Source organism: Haemorhous mexicanus, chromosome 10 (genome assembly GCF_027477595.1).
Source record: "Haemorhous mexicanus isolate bHaeMex1 chromosome 10, bHaeMex1.pri, whole genome shotgun sequence".
NCBI lineage: Eukaryota > Metazoa > Chordata > Aves > Passeriformes > Fringillidae > Haemorhous > Haemorhous mexicanus.
Window position 1 is genome coordinate 7,793,448 of NC_082350.1, and position 22,823 is coordinate 7,816,270.

Genomic DNA, 22,823 nt, shown 5'->3' on the forward strand with positions numbered 1-22,823 from the left:
CAGTGGCAAAACTTTTCTTTTGTCAGTTCAGGATTAGGCCTGCACCCTGCGCCCATTTTGACAGGAGAAATCTGAGAACATATTATTGCTCTTCCTAAATGTCAAGTTTTGAAAGGGGATGAGCTGGGGGGAGGGTTGTGTATTGCTTGCCATAAACTGAATTTTTTTCTGCAGGAAGTTGCTGTTCTTCAAGGCCAAAGATAAATACTAAAATGTTAGAAATTTCCTCGGCCTTGCCTTTCAGTTATCTAATCTTGTTCGTTTCAGATTTCCTAAGACACTCTGCTATGTGCAGTGTTGTTTTAAATTGTCAGTTTCTTCAGTAACTGTTTTTACACTGACTTGCAATACGATAAAAGGGGTCAGTGTTGAAACCAGTTTCACATCATTTTACACTTGATCCGAGACGATTATTCATTTTTTCGTAGTGTTGTCTGCCCATGGAATGCCATGCCACAGGACTCCACACTAGAAAGGGACTCAACTGGATAGAAAGCAGTCTGCACAGTTCCATTGCAAACAGTTTTAGTATTATCCTGGATAGGATGTGCATAATTATATGTGCATCCACATAGTGTTTCAGGGCAGTAGCTTTTCCCTTAGGATCCAATATATGATAATAAAAATAGATTTAGCACTCTCTTTTCATTATGGGAGAAGCAATTTCACTTTTTCTTGATGAATTACATGCCCAGTAATCTGATCAGAGTAGATCTTCAATTAAAAATCTGCAGAGAGCCTGGGGAGCAGAAGTAGCTGTTCACCTCCCCCCTTTTACTTCATTTGTGTCACTTTGCAGTCATGTCCTTTCCCCAGTTCATTTTCTGCAGCTGCATTCCTCTGTAAGTAACAAGTCCTTTGGTTGTTAAGTCAAAATAGAGGAAGAGAAAGGCAGCGATGTCTACATCATTTTTATAAAGTCATCTTGATCTTATCTCTGGCCCTTTCCGCCCAAACCCACCAAACTGTGCTGAAGTGAGTGCCTATAAATAGCCCGGCTGCTCTCGTGCAGAGATGGGCAGCGCTGAACCAGAGGCGTGTTTGCTGTGAGCAGAAGGAGCACTCCTGCTCAGGCTTTTCATGTCTGAGCTGGGTAGCTGTGAGGTTTTCTATAGATAGAACCTGTCAGGGACAGGAACTGCTGCTTAGAGTGGGGCAAGGTGACCTCTGCAAGTGTTGCATTTTGGTAAAAAAAAAAAAAAAAGAAAAAAAAGAGGGTTAAAAAGAGGAATGGAGGAATGCACGTCTTGTGCAGAGGTGAGTGAGCCCAACTGAGGTGAGGGAGCAGGCGGGAGCTGTGGGAGCTGAGGGAAACCAGAGGCATTCTTTTGCTGAGAGTTACTGTGCTGATGGGCTGGCCAAGAGTTTGTGATGCTGCCTGAGCCTGGGGTGCGTAAGGGCTCTGGCTGACCCCAGTTTAACCATAGCTGTAAATAAGCATAGCAGCAGAGCTCTGAAATCTCCTCTGGGAAGTTGCTGGTTTTTGATCAGCCTCCTGGCTGACTTGCTATCTTTGGGCTTTTCATCCGAGGAATCTTCCCCAGGATTTTTAGTTCTTCTCTGATTTTGGTTCAGGGCTTTGCAGAGTTCAGTAGCTGCTTTCTTCGTCTCATTTTTTATTTATATATGTTTTTTTTGCAGGGAATGCAAAAGTCACTCCATGTTTCTGTCTTAAGCTGGAAAGTCTCCTGCCACTTTCCCATTTTCTTCCCTGTAAAAAAATGAGCTGCAGAAATGTGTGATTTCTCTTGTGTGGTAATTTGGATGCTGGTACTTTACATTTCTCTTTGATAATCAGGTGCTGGAGGTTAAAATAACTTGTGAGAGAAATAGATATTTTCATGAGTTTCCACAGAGTTAGCAAGTGCTGTTTGTTCTACTTGACATATGGGTGATGGAGACACACAGAGTGAAAATTGCTTTACTGGGTGCTCATAAGAAGTCCATAGCAGAGTAGGAGCATGAATGCATCTTTCTTTGTCCCAGATGAGTGCCTTCAGCTCTGGCCTTGCCTGTGGGGTTGTTTCAGTGAGGGATGCTGTTTGGTCAGTCTTTGCACCCCGTTTTCTCTTATGCTGAAGCTTCAGCTAAGATAATATCTGAATTTTGGATTAATTGAATAACACCAGCTCAAAGGTGGGTTAACATTTTCTTTCTGGGTTTTGCTATGGTGTGTTCAACTTCCAGACCCTAAAGCCATCCTAGTTGCTTTATGGCTTCGTAGAGTATATTCCTGCTGCTGTGTCCTGTGAAAATGAGTGCCAGGATGCCGTTCAGTGACTGCTTCAGAGCTGTGGGGAGCTGGTGTGGGAAACAGCCATTTTTTATAGGAGCTTAATCCTCAGTTGTGTGTTTTTGTTTTCTCTTTTCATTCTACTGGAAGTTCTGTGGAGTTTGGCAATTCGTGGTGTACCTGCTTCAGGCACACTAAGTTGGTGTTTGCCTGAGCACTGGCAGGTATTTCTTGCACTGTGCAGGTGGCTTTGTGAAACAGACTACTGGGAAGCATTGAGGCTTGGGGTTTGCTAACCTTGGAGCTGGCCAGGGTCCAGCGTCCAAGGTAGATGCTGTTGTTCTAGGAGACAGGGGAACTCTCCCCGTTTTCTATATCCAAACGTGGTGGAGGAAGGTTGTAGTGGCTTCTATATCTGACAGCTCTCTTTAGGATCTGGTGGAATGTGCAGCCTGCTCTTTCCCAGCTGATTTGTGAGTAGAGGCTTCACCATGGTGGTCCAGATCCTGTGATCTCTCAGGCCAGTTTGAGGATAGCTCAGTCTAGCAAAAGAGAAGCCTATATTGTCAGACGGATGTTTCTCCTTACAGTCAGCGTTTTTTTCAAAGTGGTTTTTGAGGAAGCTTTGAGCTTGGCAAGGGCCAGTGTATGTGGAATGTATCAAAATCTGCAGCTGTTCCAAAAACTAAAGGCACACATTAGAAATATATATAGCATTTTAAAAGCAAGCTTAATGCCCTGGAAAGGAGTTCTAAAATGAACTAATCCTTGTGGATCAGTGAGAGTATTTGTTTAGTGTGCTGTAGTAGCCTGGCAGTGTCCATTTGGTGCTGTTTGTGAATTGATACTTATCAGCTACCTGACTGTTACAAACCTGAATTCCACTGAATCCTCTGGTATGTTAAAGCTATGTCATTTTCCTGGCACCAAGATACAGAATAACCTGTCTTACAAGATTGTCAGACCATTTGTGTCCTGTGTTTAACTGGATGTTTATTGCGTTGGGCTCTCTCAGCAAGAAGTAGGTTCCTGCCATCTCCTGGGGAGAGAAGTAGGTTTCTTGAGGTACCAAGGCATGACATAGCACTGCTTGTAGCTCCTAGGCAGTATTTGCAATCAGGAATTTGGGGTTGGACATTCAGCCCTGATTTTTTTGCCTTTTGTCTCTCTGAGCTGCAGTTTTTGAGATTATTTTCATGTAGCTGTTGGTATTAAAACCCGAATGAAATACATGTGGATTAAGTCCACACCCCCACATATGCACAGTATATGAATTAGCATATGAGCCTGTGTATGCTGGTATGCCAGTCTAGTTATAAAGCAGTTAAAGAAAAAAAAGTCAGTGTGCATAGACAGTTTTGGCACTACAGCCCTGGGAAATGGCAGCTGGCCAGAGAGTACCGAAGCAGGGTCAAGACTATCTGAAGAGTACCAAATGCTGATGTTGGATATAGCTCCTTCTTTGCTCTGGTTTCACTCTTCACCCTCTGGGCTTGCAGCTTGCCACCTCTGTGCCAGGTAGATGCTGGTTGCAAGGCACAGCTGGAGGTAGAGACAGATATCCTGGGTGTGTTTGTGCTGGTAATCAGATGCCAATTAAATGAAAGGTGCAATAACCTGTGACTGAAATCTGACCTCGGTGAGTTTAACTGTTACACTCCCCAAATCACTGTTAGATTTGAAATGCTCATTCAGTTTTAAGTTATTTATCTTCTTTGGTATCGTGATAGAACTGGAGACAAGGGTAAAACCTCACCGCAGTGTGGGTTGTTTGTTCATGAGAGTTTTATCTTGAGAAGGCTGCTCGGTATTGCAGAATGAATCTGTGAAACGCTTCCAGCAGAGGGCACTGAGGTTATTGGTCTCCAACTCCAGTTGTTCCTACGGGTGTGTGCTGGGGAAGCAGAAAACATGCCTGTCAGTAAAACCTATGCTTCACTGCTCTCCTCTGATGCTTTTGTAGACTGTCATAAAAGAGGGGATGCTAATGAAACAGACCAGCTCCTTCCAGCGCTGGAAGAGACGATACTTTAAGCTGCGAGGACGAACACTCTACTATGCAAAAACTGCTAAGGTAAGGTCCTGACAGTACCTGTGAGGCCAAGGAAGGACATCAGTAGAGGGGCTTTGGAGGCAGATGGATGTCAGTGGGGAGGCAGCCCTCAGCAGAGAAAAGAGCTCTTTAGGCTCTGCTCTTCCGGCTTTTTAGCTACTAGATGATCCCTGTGTTTTGCCTCAGACTTGGAAATCCTTGGTTTTGAAGTGAAGCATCATGTGGACCTGCAATACTGATTTTTCCACATTTTTTCTTCCTTTGGTGCTTGTTGGTAGGGAATGGACTCTAAGTCAATAGAAGGAAGAGAATACAAATGAAAAGAGAAGGTGCAGCAGACAAGCAAGGCTAGAATTTATCAAATCAGAGCTGCTATGCCTCTCGTTCAGTATGCTGATAGTCAACTAAATATAAAACTGTCTCCTTTCACAAGAACAAAACCTAGTTATTGGTGTTCTTTTTAAATAATCCTTTAATAAAAATAAAGTCATTGTATTCATTGTCTGAAGACAGGCCAGAGTGATCTCCAGTGTGTGGAACTAGGAAAAAGACTTCCAGGTCCTTGATGTTGTTGGTGCTGTGTCTTTCCTTCGAGTCATAAAAGGCTGTGATTTGGAACATGCTAGGCAGACTCCCTTTGAATCTGCTGCTTATACATTGGATTCAATAATTTATTGCGATTTTGAATTTTTTCTTTACAGTCCATTATTTTTGATGAGGTGGATCTGACAGATGCCAGTGTGGCAGAATCCAGCACAAAGAATGTCAACAACAGCTTCACGGTAGGACTTCTTGCATTATTTTCTGTTCGTCTTTCATCTTTTCCCCACATCCCATCTCTTTTGCAGAGTTGAAAAACACCTGAACAATCTTCACAGCATCTTTCATGAAAAATAAATAATAAACTTATTTTTCTTTAAAATATGATAACTCATATTTGTACGCATGGGAAATTACCTCAGGGAAATACCTTAGGTTACTATGTATTGTGCTAAGACTTGCCATTCAGGGATTTTCTTCCCTGTAAGCTAAGAGGGTTTGATAGAACCTGTTTGCACAGTGAGACAGAAAAATCTGTTCTGCTGAGGGAGTTAGAGGTGATGTTCATGTTTATGCTGGAGATCTTTCTAAAGGAATGTAGTTTTTCCCATAGGCATTAAAATATGTAAACTTCTTTGCCTGACTTTATTTGTGTGTGTCTGTGTGTGTGTTTATATATGCCTGCTATATATAGTGGGAAAGCAAAAGGAGGAACAGAAAGAAATAGGGCAGAAATAACTGTGGGATTGGTTCAGGATACTTGTCAGATGTGGAATGTGTGCTAAGTAGTTGCAGTCTCGAAATGCGGTGGTGTCCCTGCTTCATTTTCTCTAGGCTCAGGAACTAGGAGGAAAAATGACTGTATTTCTAAGGTGCAAGTTTTCTGCAAGCTCCAGTTTGGGGGAGCACCTGGTGTGTAGAAAAAAAGCCATTAGCACCAGCCCTGATGATCAGCAGCAAACCTCCACACAGCTGCTGAGGGGGTCGGTACAGAGGAGAAGGAGCCTGGGGGAAGGAAGTGTTGCTCTAATGCAAGGTGAAGGGGGGAGCAATCCAGGTGGAGGGAAGAATCCCTCTTGGTCCTGAAGGTGGCGACCAACACTGAGCAGTGTGTCTTGTGCTGCAGCAGGAGTGATCTGCTGCTTTAAACGTCTGCCAACGGGCATGCCAAAAGGCAGTTTGTGGCTGTAGGTTTTAGCTTTGCAGTGCCTGTGTTCAGATAAAACCCCAACACCTTCCAAAGCTTGAAAACACTTTCTATATCCATAGTTGGACAGGTAGGAGGCACACCAGGGTATGGTAAGTTAGTATTGATATCAGGTATCAATGTGAGAGTACAGAGAGAAGGTTTATGCAGTTATTTTAGTAGGGAATATGTTTTCAAGACTGTGATGTTATTTACCTGTTAGTAAAGCATTTTATCCTGGATCTATCTTCAGTTTTCTCAAATATAAATAAAGACTGATTTTTTTGGGTAAGTGTACTGTTACTCTGTTGCTTACTGTTGTAGTTGGGAGAGATCTAATATCCATCAGGAAGACTGCACTAGGGACAGGAGGGAGCAGTGTATTTGCTCTCTCAGATTGCCCCATCCGAGTCAAACAGTGAAGAGTTATTTCCAGGACTCTGGTATCAGGCTCTGCCAGTCCCTGCCTTCCATAGCTGATAAAAGGTAAAGGCTTACCTTGAAATTCAAGCAGGTACAGTTTGCATTGTCTCCAGCTGAGCAGTGTATCATGGTGCTTAGGTAAATTCAAGAAAAGCATGTTTCCTCCTTATTTCTGTCTGCTCTTTCTATCGTGGCTTATGGAGGCGCTTGACTTGTTTACCTTGAAGTTTAAAACCACTTAGGAAATCAGAAGGTGGCCTAGTCTTGCTGTGGTTTGCTCTGTTACATCATTGCTGTCAGTGCTTTGGATTCCTTGCAGTCATGCAGTTTTCTGTTGGTTTTCTTTGAGACCACTCTACTTCCCCTCTGTATCTTCCTTTCTAAAACTCAGAGTTCTTTGATGCTTTTTTTTTTTCTCTGTTTCAAATCAGTGTGTTATACGATTTGAGGTTTTTCTCCTTAACTAAAAATATGTAGCATTTGGTGTTGTAATCAAAGTTTTAGATGTTCTGGTTTTCTTTTTGGTTTTCTGTTTTCTTCAGTGAAAACTGGTACTTGTGGATTTGTAAAAGAATGGTTTCTTTCTGAGAAAACTCAGCCTCTGTCCTGTCTGTACTGCCTAATGTATAGATTCTGCAGGTCAGGTTGCCTGAATGACACCCCTAAGTTCCTGACATAAAGGCAAGCAACAAAAACATCAGATAAATCACTTGGAGGAACAGTCTTGATCCAAAAAAAAGACGTAATAAGGGCTGACCAGTCAGAAGAGCACTGCTGAAAGTGCTTTGAGGAGCATTGGGAGGCAGCCTCATGAGAGGAAAAAACCATAGTATAAAGCCAGCAAAGGTTGTGCTGCATGGAGAGAGGAGTAAGGTTAAAAAATAGCTTCCAGTAAACCTTTTGCATAGGACATGACTGACAGGTAATTTGTTTGCTCTCAGCAGGAAGGAGAGCAAGAAAAGTGAGTTTTAAGACATGGACCTCTTCCTTTTGAAAAAAGAGTGTAATAACAAATTCCACTGTAGCTTACTTGGTTGATCTTGCACAGATTTCCTCAGTAAGTGTATCCTGTTTGCAGTGGGGACAGTTTTCAGGACTGCTACTCAGAGTTAATGTATAGATGGCTATAGAATGGGCTGGAAGCACATGACATGGGGCATTTTTGAGCTTACTCAAAAATGTTGTACTGCTCCATTCCCTGATGTGTAACGAAAAGCTTTATGTTTAGCTTTGTTCTTTTAGGTCAGGCAGTGTGGCTGCAGAGGTATTTAACAGGAAGCCTCTGGGGATAAATCTTACAGCAGCCCCATGCCAGAGCTCTCTTCTCTCATTAGGCCTCTAGGTGTGGTATTTGCTGGTTCTGTCACGTCTCCGCCATCTCTGTCCTTGAGAGTCAGCTGTCTACAAGGTAAATTCTTCTGGGATGTCTGGGCTGTGGCAGGTGCTTTCCATGTATGATCCCTTGGTACATGGTGCACAGATCTCTCCCCAGTGCCTTTTTCTAGGGTTGCTGTCTTGCACAGGGTCTTAGAGAAGATGTGCTGTGGCACAAATGCAACGATAAGTGTGTTGTCCTGGTAGTTCAGGACCCTTTATTTCAAAGAGAGCAGTCAACTTTTAACCTGGACTCTTGCCATCAGTGTCTGCTGTTTTGTACTCCTAACAAAATAAAAATCAGCAGCATTGGATGGGTGAGGTCAGAGCCTGGCCCTGATTTCTGAGCAGTGCTTTCTTAGCCATACCCTTAAAACCTCTTGTGATTTCTAAAAAGTTGATAGATGATTTCGGATCACACTGGGTACATTGGGTCTTCCCAGTGAGACTTTAGCTCTTTCAATGAGCAGTTTTTGCTTGGACGGTGCAGTTTTGCCGTAACGTGATTTGTTAAGGTGCCCACAATGATAAACTAGCTTGCAGTTCTGTGAGGAGCATTAAAACAAAATCTGTAATGAGGATGAGTTCCATGCTTTAATCTGAAGTAGTGTTTTCTCAAGATGATGCTGGGAAGCCTAGGTTTTACTGATCTCTGTCTCAAAATGATCTGCTTTACCTGTGTCAAGGACCTGAGCCATCCATCATACCTGTTCTCCCCTGCGACACCTGCAAGGTCTGGGGGACACCAAACACTCTCTTGCCTGTTGACCTGAGCAACACTTTGCCACCAGAGCTGTCCCCTCAAAAGTCTTTGAAAAGACTTTCTATTGTCTCCTTTGGCCCAGTTTTGTAAATGCTTGTGTAGTGAACAAATTCTTCCTCCTCAGACTGGTATGTGGGCTGAAAATCTGCTCTTTTCTAGAAGGTACTAACTGAGTTAAGCCTGCTGCCTTCAGTGTAGTTGGTACAGTTAAAGAAGTGATTCCTTATCAGTTCATTGACCCTTTCTTGCTTGGTGGAGGATTTGTATATAGATAAGGTAAGTATTCTTTAATACTAGTCAAAAACGCCTGTCATCGGCAGGAGAGGGCCTGGAAAGGACATATTATCTTCCCAGGTACATATTTTGTGTTCCAATATGGTTCTCACATGGTAGTTTGGTAAATGTTTTCCAATTATTGCTACCAAATGGTGGTGTGGACTTTCACCCTCATTCACATAACATGAATTACAGCATTTACTTTTTATCCCATCTGATTCAGAGCTTTGAGATCCCATAGGAGAAATATCCTCTGTGTGGAGAGGGAATTTTGTGTCGTTTGGTTTCTTCTTTCTGATGCTTTGGTGAAAGGGAAGCTGGTTCAGAGCACGTTTTTGAGTGCCAGGAGCCATGCTAGTAACCCCCCCTCCATAGTTAATGGCTCTTCACTGGAAGAGGTGGAGCTTGAGCTCCTGTAAACCCTTTTTTGTTGGGAAGTACCTCTCAGCTCAGCCGCAGACAGGAAACAGCATATTATTACAGTCAGCGCCTGCCTCTCCACTTCATTGCCGTCAGAAGGAAACTTATCCCAGCTCCTCCTTAAGCAGGCAGCTAATCAGCTTGTGGCAAGTGGTACGTAGCTCAGAGAGACTGACCACAGACGAGACTAATCCTTGCATGTCAAACAATCTGGTTAGGTTTTTTACTGAGGGAGTAGGCTGCTCTGGACACTAGTGTAGAGGAAGATTGAACGTGAAAGGTAAGAGCAGGAGTGTGAATTGTGTGGATTGAGCACTGGGAAACATGGCACCTGTGCCAGCATAACAGGTATCAGAAGCTCAGGTTCTTAGGTATATGTTTGCTACAAGCTCTTACTGTTCAGGTGTTCTGAACTGAGTGGATTCATGTAGATATATTCTCTAGAAGAGGAGTAAAGGGAAATGTGCCTGTGGTGCTGTTGGAAATGCTGCACCCAGTTAAGAAATACTATTTATTAACTGATGATTCACCTTGACCAATGTCCCAGGAGAGAGGAAGTATTCAGGTTAGAATAATACCTCTCTTGCAGAGCACTTGCATGACTGGAGGCAGCAGTGGTTCTGGTAGGCTGAGGAGCAGGGAGTTGCTGGTGCCCCTGAATGAGAGAGTGCAGTCATCTCTGAGGAGTATGGAAGTCATTCTCCAGCTGTGTCCAAGCTTCAGGTGTGCTACAATTTTTTCATATTATAACCTTTTTACTTAGTTCTGACTCTATTCAGCAGCAAAGTTGGTGGTTTCTGTCTTGTGAAGTTTTACTTTACTGACCTCCTCTAGAGTGTGTATTTTTGCTGTATTGTCCCAGGGCTTACTGATGCTGTGGAGAAATAGCATGAATTTTCATTTCAGGGTTAGTAACCTTTCCTATAAACAGAGGGCAAAGTGCTTGAGCTTGGGTAAAAAATTGAAGTACTGACAGTCCTTCCTGATGGGGAGAGTATGTTGTTGATGTTTGCAGTTCATTCACAGTGAAGTGGAAGTGCCTATGCCAGTTCATGGTTTTGTGTCAAGTTGAATTATTTGTGTTCGTGCTTTTAAATTAAAATGTATTCTTTTCAGTAGAGAAGGCAGTGAAGTCTTCTCTGCCAAGTTCAGTTTTGAATGAAAATAGAGCTGTTGAAGCTACAGAAAGTTTGCTGCTCTTGCCTAGCACAGGATCTGTGTGCCTGTAAGGCACTGTTGGAAAAAGAGAAATCCAGATCAGAGGTTGGTTGTGCTGGTTTGAAATACAGGCTATGAGAAAGAGCATGTCACTTATTTTTATGAGGAGAAAGAATATAAGAACTTTTGTTGCAAGCTGTTTGCAGGAAGTCATAGTTGGGCTTCAAGCTTCTGCTGATAGAGATCAGGAAAATCTGTGTGGTTTGACACTTGCACAGATTCCCAAAACTGCCCTGTGTGGCTTCAGCTCTCTGAAGAAAATGGAGTTGAACATATGCTCCAGGGAGTCACTGGGCTTCCTAGCCAGGGAAGAGGATTTTTCTCCCCTGCTTCCTCAGCTGGGGGAGAAGGCATCAGCAGGGCAAAAAGACTGATTGATCTGAAGGCATAGTGACACAGGCCAGTCCCAGGTGTCCTGAATTCTCATGCAGTCATGGATTGCCCTGTTAGTGTTTGGAATAGGGGAAGATTAGAAAAGAGGGACTTCTGAAGAGGATGTTTCTTTTTTCCTGGTTTTTAAATTCTTGTCTCTAAATTGGGCAAAATTGGAGCACATGCTGAAAATTCACTTTTTGCTGGTGGTTGTTGTCTTTTCCACACCCATGTGTGCACACATTCAGGAATTGTACACTCTTTGCTAGTGCTTGTACTCTGTTTATATTGGCAGCTGTCAGAATTTCCTTTATAAGCAAGTGAAAAGATGAGTAGAGTGGTGTATTGCCGTGTCTAGAATTGCTCTGCTGGTTTTTCACCTTCCTTCATTAAGTGCAGTTCAGTCCCCATTTCCTGTCAGAACCGCTGCAGTTTCAAAATACTTTGCTATTTTAGTAGTTTGTAATCCAGACTTCAGTTTTTTCTCCTTGAGAAAAGGCCCTTTGGTAAACAGACCATTCTGAGTCACTGTTAGTCAGTGAAAATAGTCATTTAAAATCTTTTCATGTCAAGGATTTTTGGGACTATTAATCCAGCCTTCTGTGGGAGCTAGTTATTAGTCTGCCATCACAAAAAAAGGAAAAAAAACTGGAGAGAAACTACCAAAAAGAAGATAAACATGGAAGGAGAGTTAGAGAGTCTGGAAGAAGTTGCTGTGGGTGGAGAGATCTGGCGATGGCTACTGTACATTACAGAGTGACTCAAAAATATGCGGGAGTTTTTGTGAGAGATGAAACTACTGTAAGAAGTCATCAGACTGAGCTTTAACTGTTTTACTTTGGGACAGGATAGACAGGGAGCTGAAAAGTGAAGGAGACTGAAGAGCTTTTGCTTTTGTAGAGGGAAGTTTACAGCTTTGAAATAATGTCTGCCCTTGTTGCTCAAACACTGGAAGCTTTTGTTCAGTAATCTCTTTGCTCTTTGTAACTGTCAAGCTGAATTGCGGTTTCACCTACCTTCCTGAGCAAGACTGCAGATTTCAGCTGCTTCTCCCCTTCCAGGTGAGGGCACAAAGGCAGAACAATGTGTGGTCATTTGAGAGCATGTTCAGCTTTACATAGAAGCTGCTCTAGAAGGAAAAGGCTCCTTTGCAGGGAGAGGCTTGCTAGCATTACTTGCAGAAATGCTGTCTCCCTATTTCTGGTGCTTGTGTGAACAGGATGCGTGAACAGGACTTGTCTTAGCCTGGTAGCCCAGTGTGGAAAGCTCCTGGGTTCATCAAGCTGTTGAAAGCTATTAATTTCCTTTTGTGCTAGCTACTAGCCTCCGTTCAACACTGCTGAAATTATGGGGCTGTGAAGAGCTGCTACTAACAATAAACTCTCAGTAATAGATTATTTTCCTACAACTGGTAGGATCTTTTGTTGCCCAGTGCTGTGATTTACTGGGTGCCAGCCTTGCCATGTGTGAGCCCACTGAGACAGCAGCTCTGCCACTGGGGAACAGTCCTGCCTCTCTGTTCTTCAGGTTTACTTCAGTTTGAGTGAGTAGGAAGTTTTCTCTGAAATATCCTTTACCTTCCTAATGGACTGCCCTTTCTGAACAGTGTGGTTCTGTTTAGGAACTCTTCCTGGCAGGACTGTGTCCTTTGGAAAACAGGTAAAGGGATGCATGTGCATCTGCTGCATGAGGTGGAGGGTGTGTGGGTAATGGAGCTGTGCTAGGATTCTTTGGCACTTGGTACAGCCACTCTGTCCACTCCCATTGGGTACTGCTCCATCCTTGGAGATCTCTAGGGATTAACAGGCCTGAACTACCAGGATAGCTGCTTTTCTCACCTGCTACCAGTGGCATGCTCTAGCTTTTGACATCTGTTAAGTTGTTGTTGAAGTCTTAAAATCCCCTTCTTGTCTGTGCTTCTCTTACCGATTGCCAAGAACAGGAATGTGCCTTGTTTAGGAACAGTTTCCAGAAGCCTGTAGGAATGTGACCCTGGTATGAGAGATGATAATTTTCCCAGGGATAACGCTGGGACTTGTCTAGTTTCCCGTTGCAGCATGGGGGAGGATAGGGACTGGGAGAAATCCCAGATGGAGGGTCAGCACGAGTTGAACTTGACCTGCTGCACAGCATAGTGCAATAAGTGCCAGTGCTAATGCTCAGAGAAGATGCACTGCTGCCCTGGCTCAGGAGGGACAGATTGCAAGGTATGTGAACCTAATAATGTAAAAATGGTCCTAAAGAGAACCATAACACACACTGGACCTGCTTTCCTATAGAAATGAGCTGTCCTGGATTTTATAGATTGAAAATGAAGGTAAAATAGTCACATGGGGGGATAAAATAGCTGGTGTACTGTGAACAGAGATTTGGGCTTTGAGGAAAATCTTGTTACTGCTGTTTAAAAAAAAAAGGAAAAGGAATTTGGCATAACTATAAGACCAGTAATGACTTGTTTTATTTGGTGGAAATGAGAGTTTCCATAGGTGGAAGATGGTAATTTTAGCAGGAAATTAAGATATTGCATTGTAAAAAGCCACAAAACCGGTGCATTTCTCAAGTGTTATGTAAAAAGCTACTTTTTCTTTCCCATATCATCCAGGTTTTGGAGGAAGAGAATTGGTGCAGTTTTAGAGAGCTCTAACTGACCTCTGCAGTGAGTTAATGGGATTGAATTTGTTGGCAAAACAGGATGAAAGCTGAATTGCAAAATAGACTAGGGCTGTAGTCTGTGGAAGAAGGCAGGGCTTGGACCCTCATGAGTCTTTGATACTCATATTATTGCTCTCTTCCAAACTGTAGAGACCCACGAAAGTCATACCAACTCACTGCCTAAGGCTTTGCTGGCCTGATGTGAGCTCCAGATTGTTTCAGAAATAGATATAATTGAGACAGGCTGGTTTGAATCTCAAATTTGTGTTTTCTTCTCCCCTTTTCACAGTCTTCTTTTTTGTGTATTTGCTGAGAGAGTAGCTCTTGCTAATCCACACTTAATCCATTTTGCCTGTGTGGGTTCAGTAATTGTGTTTGAAGCACAGTGGATTTGCTGGTTTGTGACCCTTGCTGATGAATACAGGTGAGGTTTTATACTGTATTCCAGTGTTCATTTAACTACTGCTATCGCTGAAACAAGAGCAGAAGTGGAAAAATGGCTGCATCCTCATTACAGTCTCACCCTGTTTTCCTTCCTGAATCTTGGGCTCTCAGAATGCCAAGATCATTCTCCACCACACAGAGCAGACATAGCAGTTAGCTACAGGTGGGGGATGGTTTCCTTACCTTTGCCATATGTGATCAAACTGAAGATTTGCAGCTTTTTTTATTTTTTCTAGTTTCTGGGTCTCTAGAGCTCCAGAAATTCCTCTTGTCTCTGTACTCAAGTCATCAACTGTTTGGAATAATGCAGGATCTCTTAGGGGTTTTTATGGCTAGCACCTTTGAATACAAGTCTATATTGGAACAGGATATGAGTAAAAGGAAGCAGTCAGAATGAGCAGGTGTTCTCATACCCCCACATTTGGCCATTCTGAGAAATGTACACATCAGGAAAATTATATTTAGCGATGTTCAATGTCCCCCCACCCCATTTCCCCCCACAGCATTTCTTCTGTCAGCTCTGTGATTGGGCCAATGTGGTCTTAACTTGCTTTGCCATCTTTTGTGGTCACTGAGCTCACCAGATGTACTCTGATAACAGTCCCAGGGCATGCTTGGCTACACTGTCAGGTTATTGCTGAGAAGTTTCTGGGCAGCCAGAAAATGCCCCAGGTGGGCAGAGACGATAAAGTTGTCTTGGGTGGCAGCAAGACAACAGGATGAAGTTTATGCTCCAGCTGTTGGGGAGGGGAAGGTTGTTCAGTACAACAAAGGGTGAAGTATATCAGATTTCTGTTTAAAATTTGGTCTAATATAGGAGTCTTTTTTGGACTGCCTTTTGAATCTGATTATTCACAGCTGTTCATCAGGGAAGGACATCCAGGGACATTAGTCCATTTTTAGAACATGAAATGAGGAGTTTTCTTTGGTTGGCTCTGTTGTTTGTTAGCTGGCTGGATTTGAAATGTCAGTAAACTGGTGTTAGTTTTGGACAGAGGAGTGTGGGTCAGCATGAGAGGTGGGGGTTAACAGCTGGTAAGAGGGAATGGGCCATGTGTGAGAGAGAGAGGAGATAAAGCTACATTTTCAGTGTTAAAAGTGTCTGTGTTTGCACAAGACAGCCAATGAAGGCATGGTTATTTTCAGATTTAGGTTTTTTTGGATTTAGAGTGGGCAAGCTTGAAAATTGGGAATTTCTCTAATAGACTTGAGTTGACTCATGGAAGGCACATAGCTACTTGCTGGGGACCTGACTATCACCCCCATTTCTGCAAAATGTATCTCAGGGGTTTCGCATGCAGTGAGAAGTTCATGATTAATCTTTATCCTTATTTGAAATGTTTTTAACCCTGCCATTCCCATGTGGTTTTGTGGCTCTCCAGGAGTGATTAGAGGGATTGGCAGCCTTTTTTCCCCCCATCACTGTGGAGCTCTTTTTTTGGTCAGGATTAGATGTCAGTCATATCACCATGTTGTGAGTGCTGGGCACCCAGTTTCTGCTAATGAGTGAAATCTAAAGAATCACGCCCAGAATTTCAGTAGCATTTAGGATCAAGAAAGTTTTTAATATTGACTTTTTAGACAGAACAAGCACTTTTAATTTGCATAATTGCTCATATCTAGATACAGTTCTGAGCTGTTTCGGGGTAGGAATGCTCAGAGTTCTGCCAATCCCGAAACAGGCCAAAAATCTGTGAGATTAAAAATAAATCTGAAGACTTTTTGTTGTTGTTTTTTTTTTTTTAACTCCTAGTAAGGCAGCCCTCATCCTAACTCAGAAGCGATCAGACTGTTGTTTTCGTGCTCTCCATTTATAAGAACAAGAGGTCACTGGATGACATTGCTGCTTTGTAAATTTAGAACAAATAAAAGGAAATGGTGCTTCACCTAGTGCGTCGTCATCCTGTGGAATATACTGTTCCAGGATGTTAGTCAAAAGCTGTAGCCGGAACATAAAAAATAGCTGGACCATGCTCCTTTGTAGCCATGTTCACCAGCAGGGATAACCAAGCCTTGTGTTCCAGAGTGGTGGCTCATTGCAGCTGTAGCTGACAGTGAGCTCCCTGAGCTCCTTTCCTGGCTGGGAAAGGACAGCTTTCCAGGGGGAAGATTGGTGGGGCTTCTTTTGGTATGACAAGAATGATTTTATTTTTGTGTGAGATGTTGAATTGATCATCGCTCTTGCCTGAGCAGCGCAGTGTATGTAACAGCCTTGCCCGTCTGTCAGTATCCTTCAGCAGGGGGATGTCTGGAGCTGAAATAGCTGGTTCAAGGAGAGGGAGGGAGCAGTGGCAGGAGTGTGAGTGAGAGCTTTTGTTGCTCAGCCGAGTGCAGTAGCACACGTGCTGCCCAGCAGCCTGTGCAGGAAGGAGCTGGCAGCTGCTGCCCTACAGGCCCGAGGGGCTGATGCTCACCAGGTACCCGGGCTGGGCTGGGCGTGGGTGTGGAGTGTGTGAACGGCAGAGCTGCTGAACTGCTCTGCAAAGGAAGGGGGCTGTTAACACGTTTCTGCATTCCTGATTCCTCGTTAAGATGTTTAATACCGCTGCATATTGATCAGGAAAACAGGTTTGGATGGTTTCTTCATTTCCCCAAATAATAGCTGCACTAGTTACATTAAAATCTTGTCTGTCCTTCATAGTGACGTCTGAGTTGTCCCAGTTTGTTCTCCTTAGGAGCAAACTTTTTAAAGCGGTTGCTTTAAGTAAAGAGGTTTATTCTTTTATTTCCCATCCCTGCTGATACCAATAAATCCCAGTGCAAATGTTGCTTTTGAACTGACTAATGGGGAATGCTCTTCATATGTTTATCCTGCACAGTTACATTTTTATTTGCAGTGTGTGGTTACACAATAGACTCTTTATTTTAATTCTGTGACTCTTTATCTGGTTGATTCATGTATGAAAATCTTTTGATCTCTTTATTTATCCTCTTGTCTTATAAACGTCGACTTTGTTCTTTGAACAGAGGGTTGTCTAACACTGAATGTGGGGATTTTTAAGATGATGCCGTAGGTGCAGTATGACTTAAGAAGGAATTAGTTGCTTTCTATATTGGATGTTCTATCCAATTATCCAGGAAGTCAGTAGCCTCAGAAATTAATTCTAACCAAAGGAAATGTCTGTATTTCTGTATTTTATGTCAGTGTTTTAAATTTCTAGTCTTCCAGTGTGATTAAAAACTATGCTATAGTTTGCATTTTCCTTCTGTCCCCCCAGAAAGGCAGAAAAGAAGGAAAAGGGAGAGCACTGAGTAGGAGTGTTCTGAAGCTGTTCTTCCCCAGTGCTCCAGAGCATGCCAGTGACTCAGATGAACTGGTGATTCCTTACAGAATTTGCCTGGTTTTACAGCCATGAGAGGTCCTTGGGTGCTTCATCCTAAGATGTTTGGACTTTGTACGTGCTACTGTTGTACGTATGCAACTATAGATGTTCTTGGCCTTATTACCAGGAAGAAAGTAAGGCCCAGTGGTATCTGAACAAATTAGTTAACTTTGGTTTTACTTCCAGGGAAAAAACTGCTTCTTCTTAGCAGAACTCAGACATGCCCCTTGTTCTTCTCTAACTTCACACTGATTTATGCATCAGTGTTTCATGCTCTGGAAAAAGTTTCTCTAGGGCATCCATTCTTACACAGCAGAGTTTTTGATGGAAATACTTTTATCTAAACACTTTCCTGCTTTCCCAAGGAAGAAGAAACATTTCTGTGATTACCTTCTTTGGAAATAAATTTTTTCAAAGCTGGAAATGTTTAAAGAAAAGTGAGGGAAGAGAGAAGGAGTTCTTCAATAAAATAGTGTAAATATTTACTTCTGTGTGCTTACAGTTGATACAGATCTGGTCATTTTGTCCAAGATAGAATGCTTCAAATGCTAAAACTGTGTTCTAGTATGAATGGCCAGTCCTTTCTTTACAAAGGGATTTAGCTCCTTTCATTGCCTACTTAATGTGTCTAGCACTGGTTTCAAGGTATTGGTCATGCCTCTGGGTAAGGTGGTGTTATTGCAGGGGAATCTGCAGTCTCTGAATGAAAAGAAATACAGTTTGAAAATTGAAGACCTTAAAATAAAGCAGAACTTGCCAGGTGTATCTTTTTTGTCGACATTACATCCACATTTCTTGGCAGATGCTCTGAGGCACTTCAACATCAACTAAAAGTTTGGTGTTCAATTTCAGAGGCTTTTATTTTTAATCTGTGTTATGAATGATGATGAGAGAAGTGAGAAACAGACTGGAAAACCAGGATATCAGGTATTGGGGTGATGTGTGTGGGTGTTTTAGTGTTCATTAACAAAACTTTGGCTGAATGGTTGGGCCTCATGAGATTGACACAATCCTAGTGTAATTTAATCCATTCTTTCAGATGTTAGGTACAATTTGCTTGAGAAGCAGATGATGTAGACAAACTTTTTCATATACAATATGTAGAGGGGTGCAGGAGAGTCTGGCCTGCTGGAAATTTTTAGAGTTGACATAAAAGGGAGCCCTTTGATTTTTGTTAACAGTACTCAGCCTTTATACAGCTTTTCTTAAATCCAGGTCTTGCAAACACTTCAGTATTTAAGTCAGCTTGATGGAAATCAATACAGAGGTGTGAAAAAAGAGACAGTGAGATAACTGCACTGTGGGGAAGAAAGACTTTAGTCTTAGCAAGAATAAGGTTTGGTATATAGTCAAGTCTGACCTCCAGCTGAATGTGCAGCCCTGAGAACAGCAGACATGGTCCTCTGAAAAGCAGTGCTTTTATTTCTCTCTGCTGCCACCAGCTGACTGAAGGAGAGGGATCTGATGGTAGAGGACACTGAGGACACGGAGGCCTGGTGCCTCCCTGGGCAAAGGGGAACTTAGCCCACCCTGCATGTCTTCTGCTGGTTTGTTAAAATATAGTTTATTTAACACAGGGCAACTAATGTGTGGGAATTAGCCCAGGGTACAAACACACTGAGGACAGGATTGTTGGAGAGAGGTAAACTCACCACAGCTTCAGCCTGATAGGGGAGCATTTGTTAGAATACCTTTTAGGTGTGTAGAACAAGCCCTCAGGAAACATGAGGGTTCAAATTGCTTATTTTGTTTTATTTCTCCCCTCCCCATGAGGGAGACTAAACAAATTGTCATGACTAAACAAATTTTTAGAATGATATTGTAGAGTATGTTATCTGATTCATTAATTGCTAGAAATTGGTGTACTATGCTATTGACAAAATGTCTTAATGTTCTTACCAATTTTAAAAGTACAGTAAGTCCTTTAAAAAGACTTATGCAAGTCTGCACATAATTACTCCTGCTGCTCCATGCTTGATTTGTGTTGTGATGTTATGTAGGTATGAGAGATTTCTTTACTCAGTTCAGTATGGGGAATGACAGCTAAAATCTTGGTGGTTCTGTTCATTTAGGAAGGAATTAAGGTGTGCTGTGATGGAAGAGAAACACAGTTCAGAGGTGCAAATAACTTTCATTGTGCAGCTCTGAAAATAGCTTCAACAGGCTGCACTAGTCGTAAGGTATTCTCTTGCTGTCTCTCACTGACATGTCCACTCCTCATTTTCTCTCTCTTCAGATTATCACTCCATGTCGGAAGCTCATCCTTTGTGCTGATAACAGAAAGGAGATGGAAGATTGGATTGCAGCACTGAAGACTGTCCAAAACCGTGAACATTTTGAGGTAATCGGAAAATATGTTCCTTTGTGTTCTGTGCTTCCTCTGCTAAACCACAGCTTGTTTTGAGAGTCAGCTTCTAGTGAACTTAATAGAAGTCATTTTATTCACTATAATAGGTAGTAGTGTTAGGACCTTCTGTAAAATTTATCCCAGATACATTGAAGTGATTCTCCAAAGAATGTTTGGCTTTGTATATGCTCCCTTGGGAATTTGGAGAGAATTTTCAGAGCATGGATAGGTTATGAAGCCAAGTTCCCCTCCCGCTGTTATTTCATTTTTCAAGTATCCTCCCTGTCCCAATTCACATCTTGCCTGCTGGATATTTTGCCAGCTTCAGTGCATCTACCTGCTTCCTGGGGCTGAGTGAGACCAGCAGTGCCACCACAAAAAGCTGTCTTGTGTTTTCCCCACTCTGATGCTTGCCTCCCTTATGCTGGCACAAGCATTTCTCTGCTACACAATGAGCCAGGCTGGGGAAATGATCTTTCTGAAAATTTAATCCGACAAAAAAATGGGGATAAATTCTCCAGCAGATAAACTTTCCAGTTCATTTCCCTAGACACACTTGTAGTAAGACAAGGATGAGAGGTGCTACAGAAGCTGTAATAAAGGTGTGGCTTCTTCAGGTTGTCTCTTTTGCCTTAGAGACCTTCTTGAGTGTCAGCTAATGTGTATAAACTGCGTGTAGCCTGCTCTTTCCTACTGAAAAAGTGCTCTGTTTCTGCTTTTTCTGACTGCTTCATGCAAGTCTTCTGAGGAAAAAAGTCTTGTTGCTCTGCTTTAAACCTTGCTGTAATACATTTATATGGTCAGTCTACCCAGTACAGCATGGACCATTTCTCAGGGATGCATAACTGGTACGCCTGCTCCCATGCCCGGCCAACGTACTGCAATGTGTGTCGGGAAGCCTTGTCTGGGGTCACGTCACATGGGCTGTCCTGTGAAGGTAAGTGTGCCCTCATCCTCTGCCTGGGGAGAACAGCCTCGTTTTGTTTTTGGTTTTGCCCATATACCCACATATATTATGCCATCCCTTATTAATGTCATGTGTCTGCAGTGAGCAGATACACACTTCTGAGGTATCTGAGAGAATCTTCATAAGAAGACTCTTATTTATGAGAATAATTGTATTTGTAAGAAGATCCTTGTTTAATGTTTGAGTCCCAGGAGGTTATTCTTTACCAGCTATGGCTTAGCAGAAATGCCTGGCACAGCTCATGTTTCTAACATGAATGTGGTGGCACCTACGCTGTGTAAAATGATGGAGGAGTGTGTGACTATGTAAATCACGTTAAATTTAACAAGGTGGTCACTAAGCTTTGTACAAACAACTGGCAAAAATGACAAGGCAAGAATTAATAGCTAGATCAGAACACTTACAGCTGATCATTTTGGTGGTGCTAAAAAGGATAGAGCGTGCCCATGCTTTCTTCTGGAGCCAAATACACACTGCCACATTAGACTTCCTGAGGCAGGATTAATTGCATTCATCTCTTCCTCCCTAGTGTGCAAGTTTAAAGCCCACAAGCGCTGTGCTGTGCGGGCAACCAACAATTGCAAGTGGACAACTCTGGCCTCTATCGGGAAGGATATCATTGAGGATGAAGATGGGGTAGGTGCTTGTTTGAACTTTTCCAGCCTTACCTTGATATGGAAGCACTGCCTTGTGTTCTGTAGCTTTTTTTCACTTCATAAATAGCAGATTCTGCCTTTACATGGAACAGATTTCTACTTGTCAGAGCATGAGATTTTGTGTGAAAAGTCAGCCAGGATAGAAAGGGACTCCTTCGTATGAATAAACTGGTAGGGATGGGGGGAGTTGAGATTAAATAATTGGAGGCATGGGGAACTTGATCTAAGTTTTGGCAAAAGAAAAGTAAATGAGTGTTTGGAGCAGCACCTCAGCATATTGGGATGTCTGATGCAAGTCAGGGTTTCCTGGGTAACCTGGAGTGAGTCACCTGGACTCTGTGCTTGAGCATGATGTAAAATGCCAGAATTGGTCCTCAGGTATTTTGTACAAATTGCCTTTGCTGTCCTTCAACAGTGCATATAAAGACTTGCTTCTCTTTGTATCTCAGAGTCATGATGCCTCCTGTACCTTTAAGCTTCTGCTTCTCTGTATCTTTTGCAGATCTCAATGCCACATCAGTGGCTGGAAGGAAACCTGCCTGTGAGTGCCAAATGCACTGTGTGTGATAAAACCTGTGGCAGTGTCCTGCGTTTGCAAGACTGGCGCTGCCTGTGGTGCAAAGCCATGGTGAGTTGAAAAAGTGTGATCATTTCAGTAAAAGAACAGCCTTTGATCAGCTCTATGGAATGTCCTTTAATGACACTTGCTTAGAATAAAATATCTAACCATGCTGTCATTGTTTGCCATGAAGGACTTTATTGTTCTGCAAGAAATAAGAATTTAATTTGTGCTCAAAAGTGTTGCTATGATACATAAAAGCAAGACCTGAAAAAAGTATTCTGCTTCTAGCCAAGCTCATTTTATTTTGCGAGTGAGCTTTCATAGAAGAATCTAAGTACAGTAGACATTAATCAATACTTCTGTCATGGGCTACATTGAATTTTAAGGAGCCATTATTTGATATTTCTAAGGCTGAAAAGGTGCAACAAACTATAAAGAATACTCAGCTATTTTAATAATAGCAATTTCCCTTCCATTGCACTAGATTGCTCTTGCCTATCCACTGACGTGATGCAGATCTTGCTGTGTTTTCAGTTGTCTATAATACTAGTAGGAGAAGTATCACAAAATATGTTTCTAGAATGGGGGGCTCAAATGCTAAGCAAACCCTCTATCTTGCAGTCTTTGTGTACCAGAAAAGCCCTGCTCTACTTTGTATTTCCTTTTTTGAGTGGCTTCATTAATCTCTTCTTCTTTTACCTCTTCTATCCCTCATGTCTTCCTGGTTTGTTTTTTGCTTTCTTGTTCCCTTGAGTTCCCAGCTTTTTATTTTGTTGCTGCTTTAGATCTCTCAGCTGAGGCTGGGATTTTGAAAGCAGAATGCCTGAAGGCTCCTAAAGCCACAGAATCTGTGGCTTTAGAGATATCTGGTTCTCTTAGCACTCAAAGTGCTGATCCCATAAATTCAAATGGCAGGAAAGTACATACTAATGGAAAGAAGAGAATTAATAGAAGGTTCTGATCAGAGTCTTCTTATCTTTAAATAATTTTATAGATAAATTTATCAATTGACAT

At 42.4% G+C, this 22,823-nt stretch overlaps 1 protein-coding gene across 7 annotated transcripts in view; it reads left to right on the plus strand.

The window, feature by feature from the left end:
• The window catches only part of DGKD (diacylglycerol kinase delta), a 59,154-nt gene that overhangs the window by 11,289 nt on the left and 25,042 nt on the right, over positions 1-22,823 (plus strand). For 3 of the 7 annotated variants that reach the window (XM_059855231.1, XM_059855232.1, XM_059855235.1), the window contains 6 exons: positions 4,197-4,307; positions 4,988-5,068; positions 19,514-19,618; positions 20,429-20,561; positions 21,121-21,227; positions 21,750-21,875. In XM_059855231.1, coding sequence (XP_059711214.1) covers positions 4,197-4,307; positions 4,988-5,068; positions 19,514-19,618; positions 20,429-20,561; positions 21,121-21,227; positions 21,750-21,875 — 663 coding nt within the window. Of the gene's footprint in view, positions 1-4,196; positions 4,308-4,987; positions 5,069-9,272; positions 9,549-9,857; positions 9,992-13,040; positions 13,066-19,513; positions 19,619-20,428; positions 20,562-21,120; positions 21,228-21,749; positions 21,876-22,823 lie in introns of those variants that run through there. The other 4 variants (XM_059855238.1, XM_059855234.1, XM_059855237.1 and 1 more) reach the window with 4 other exon arrangements.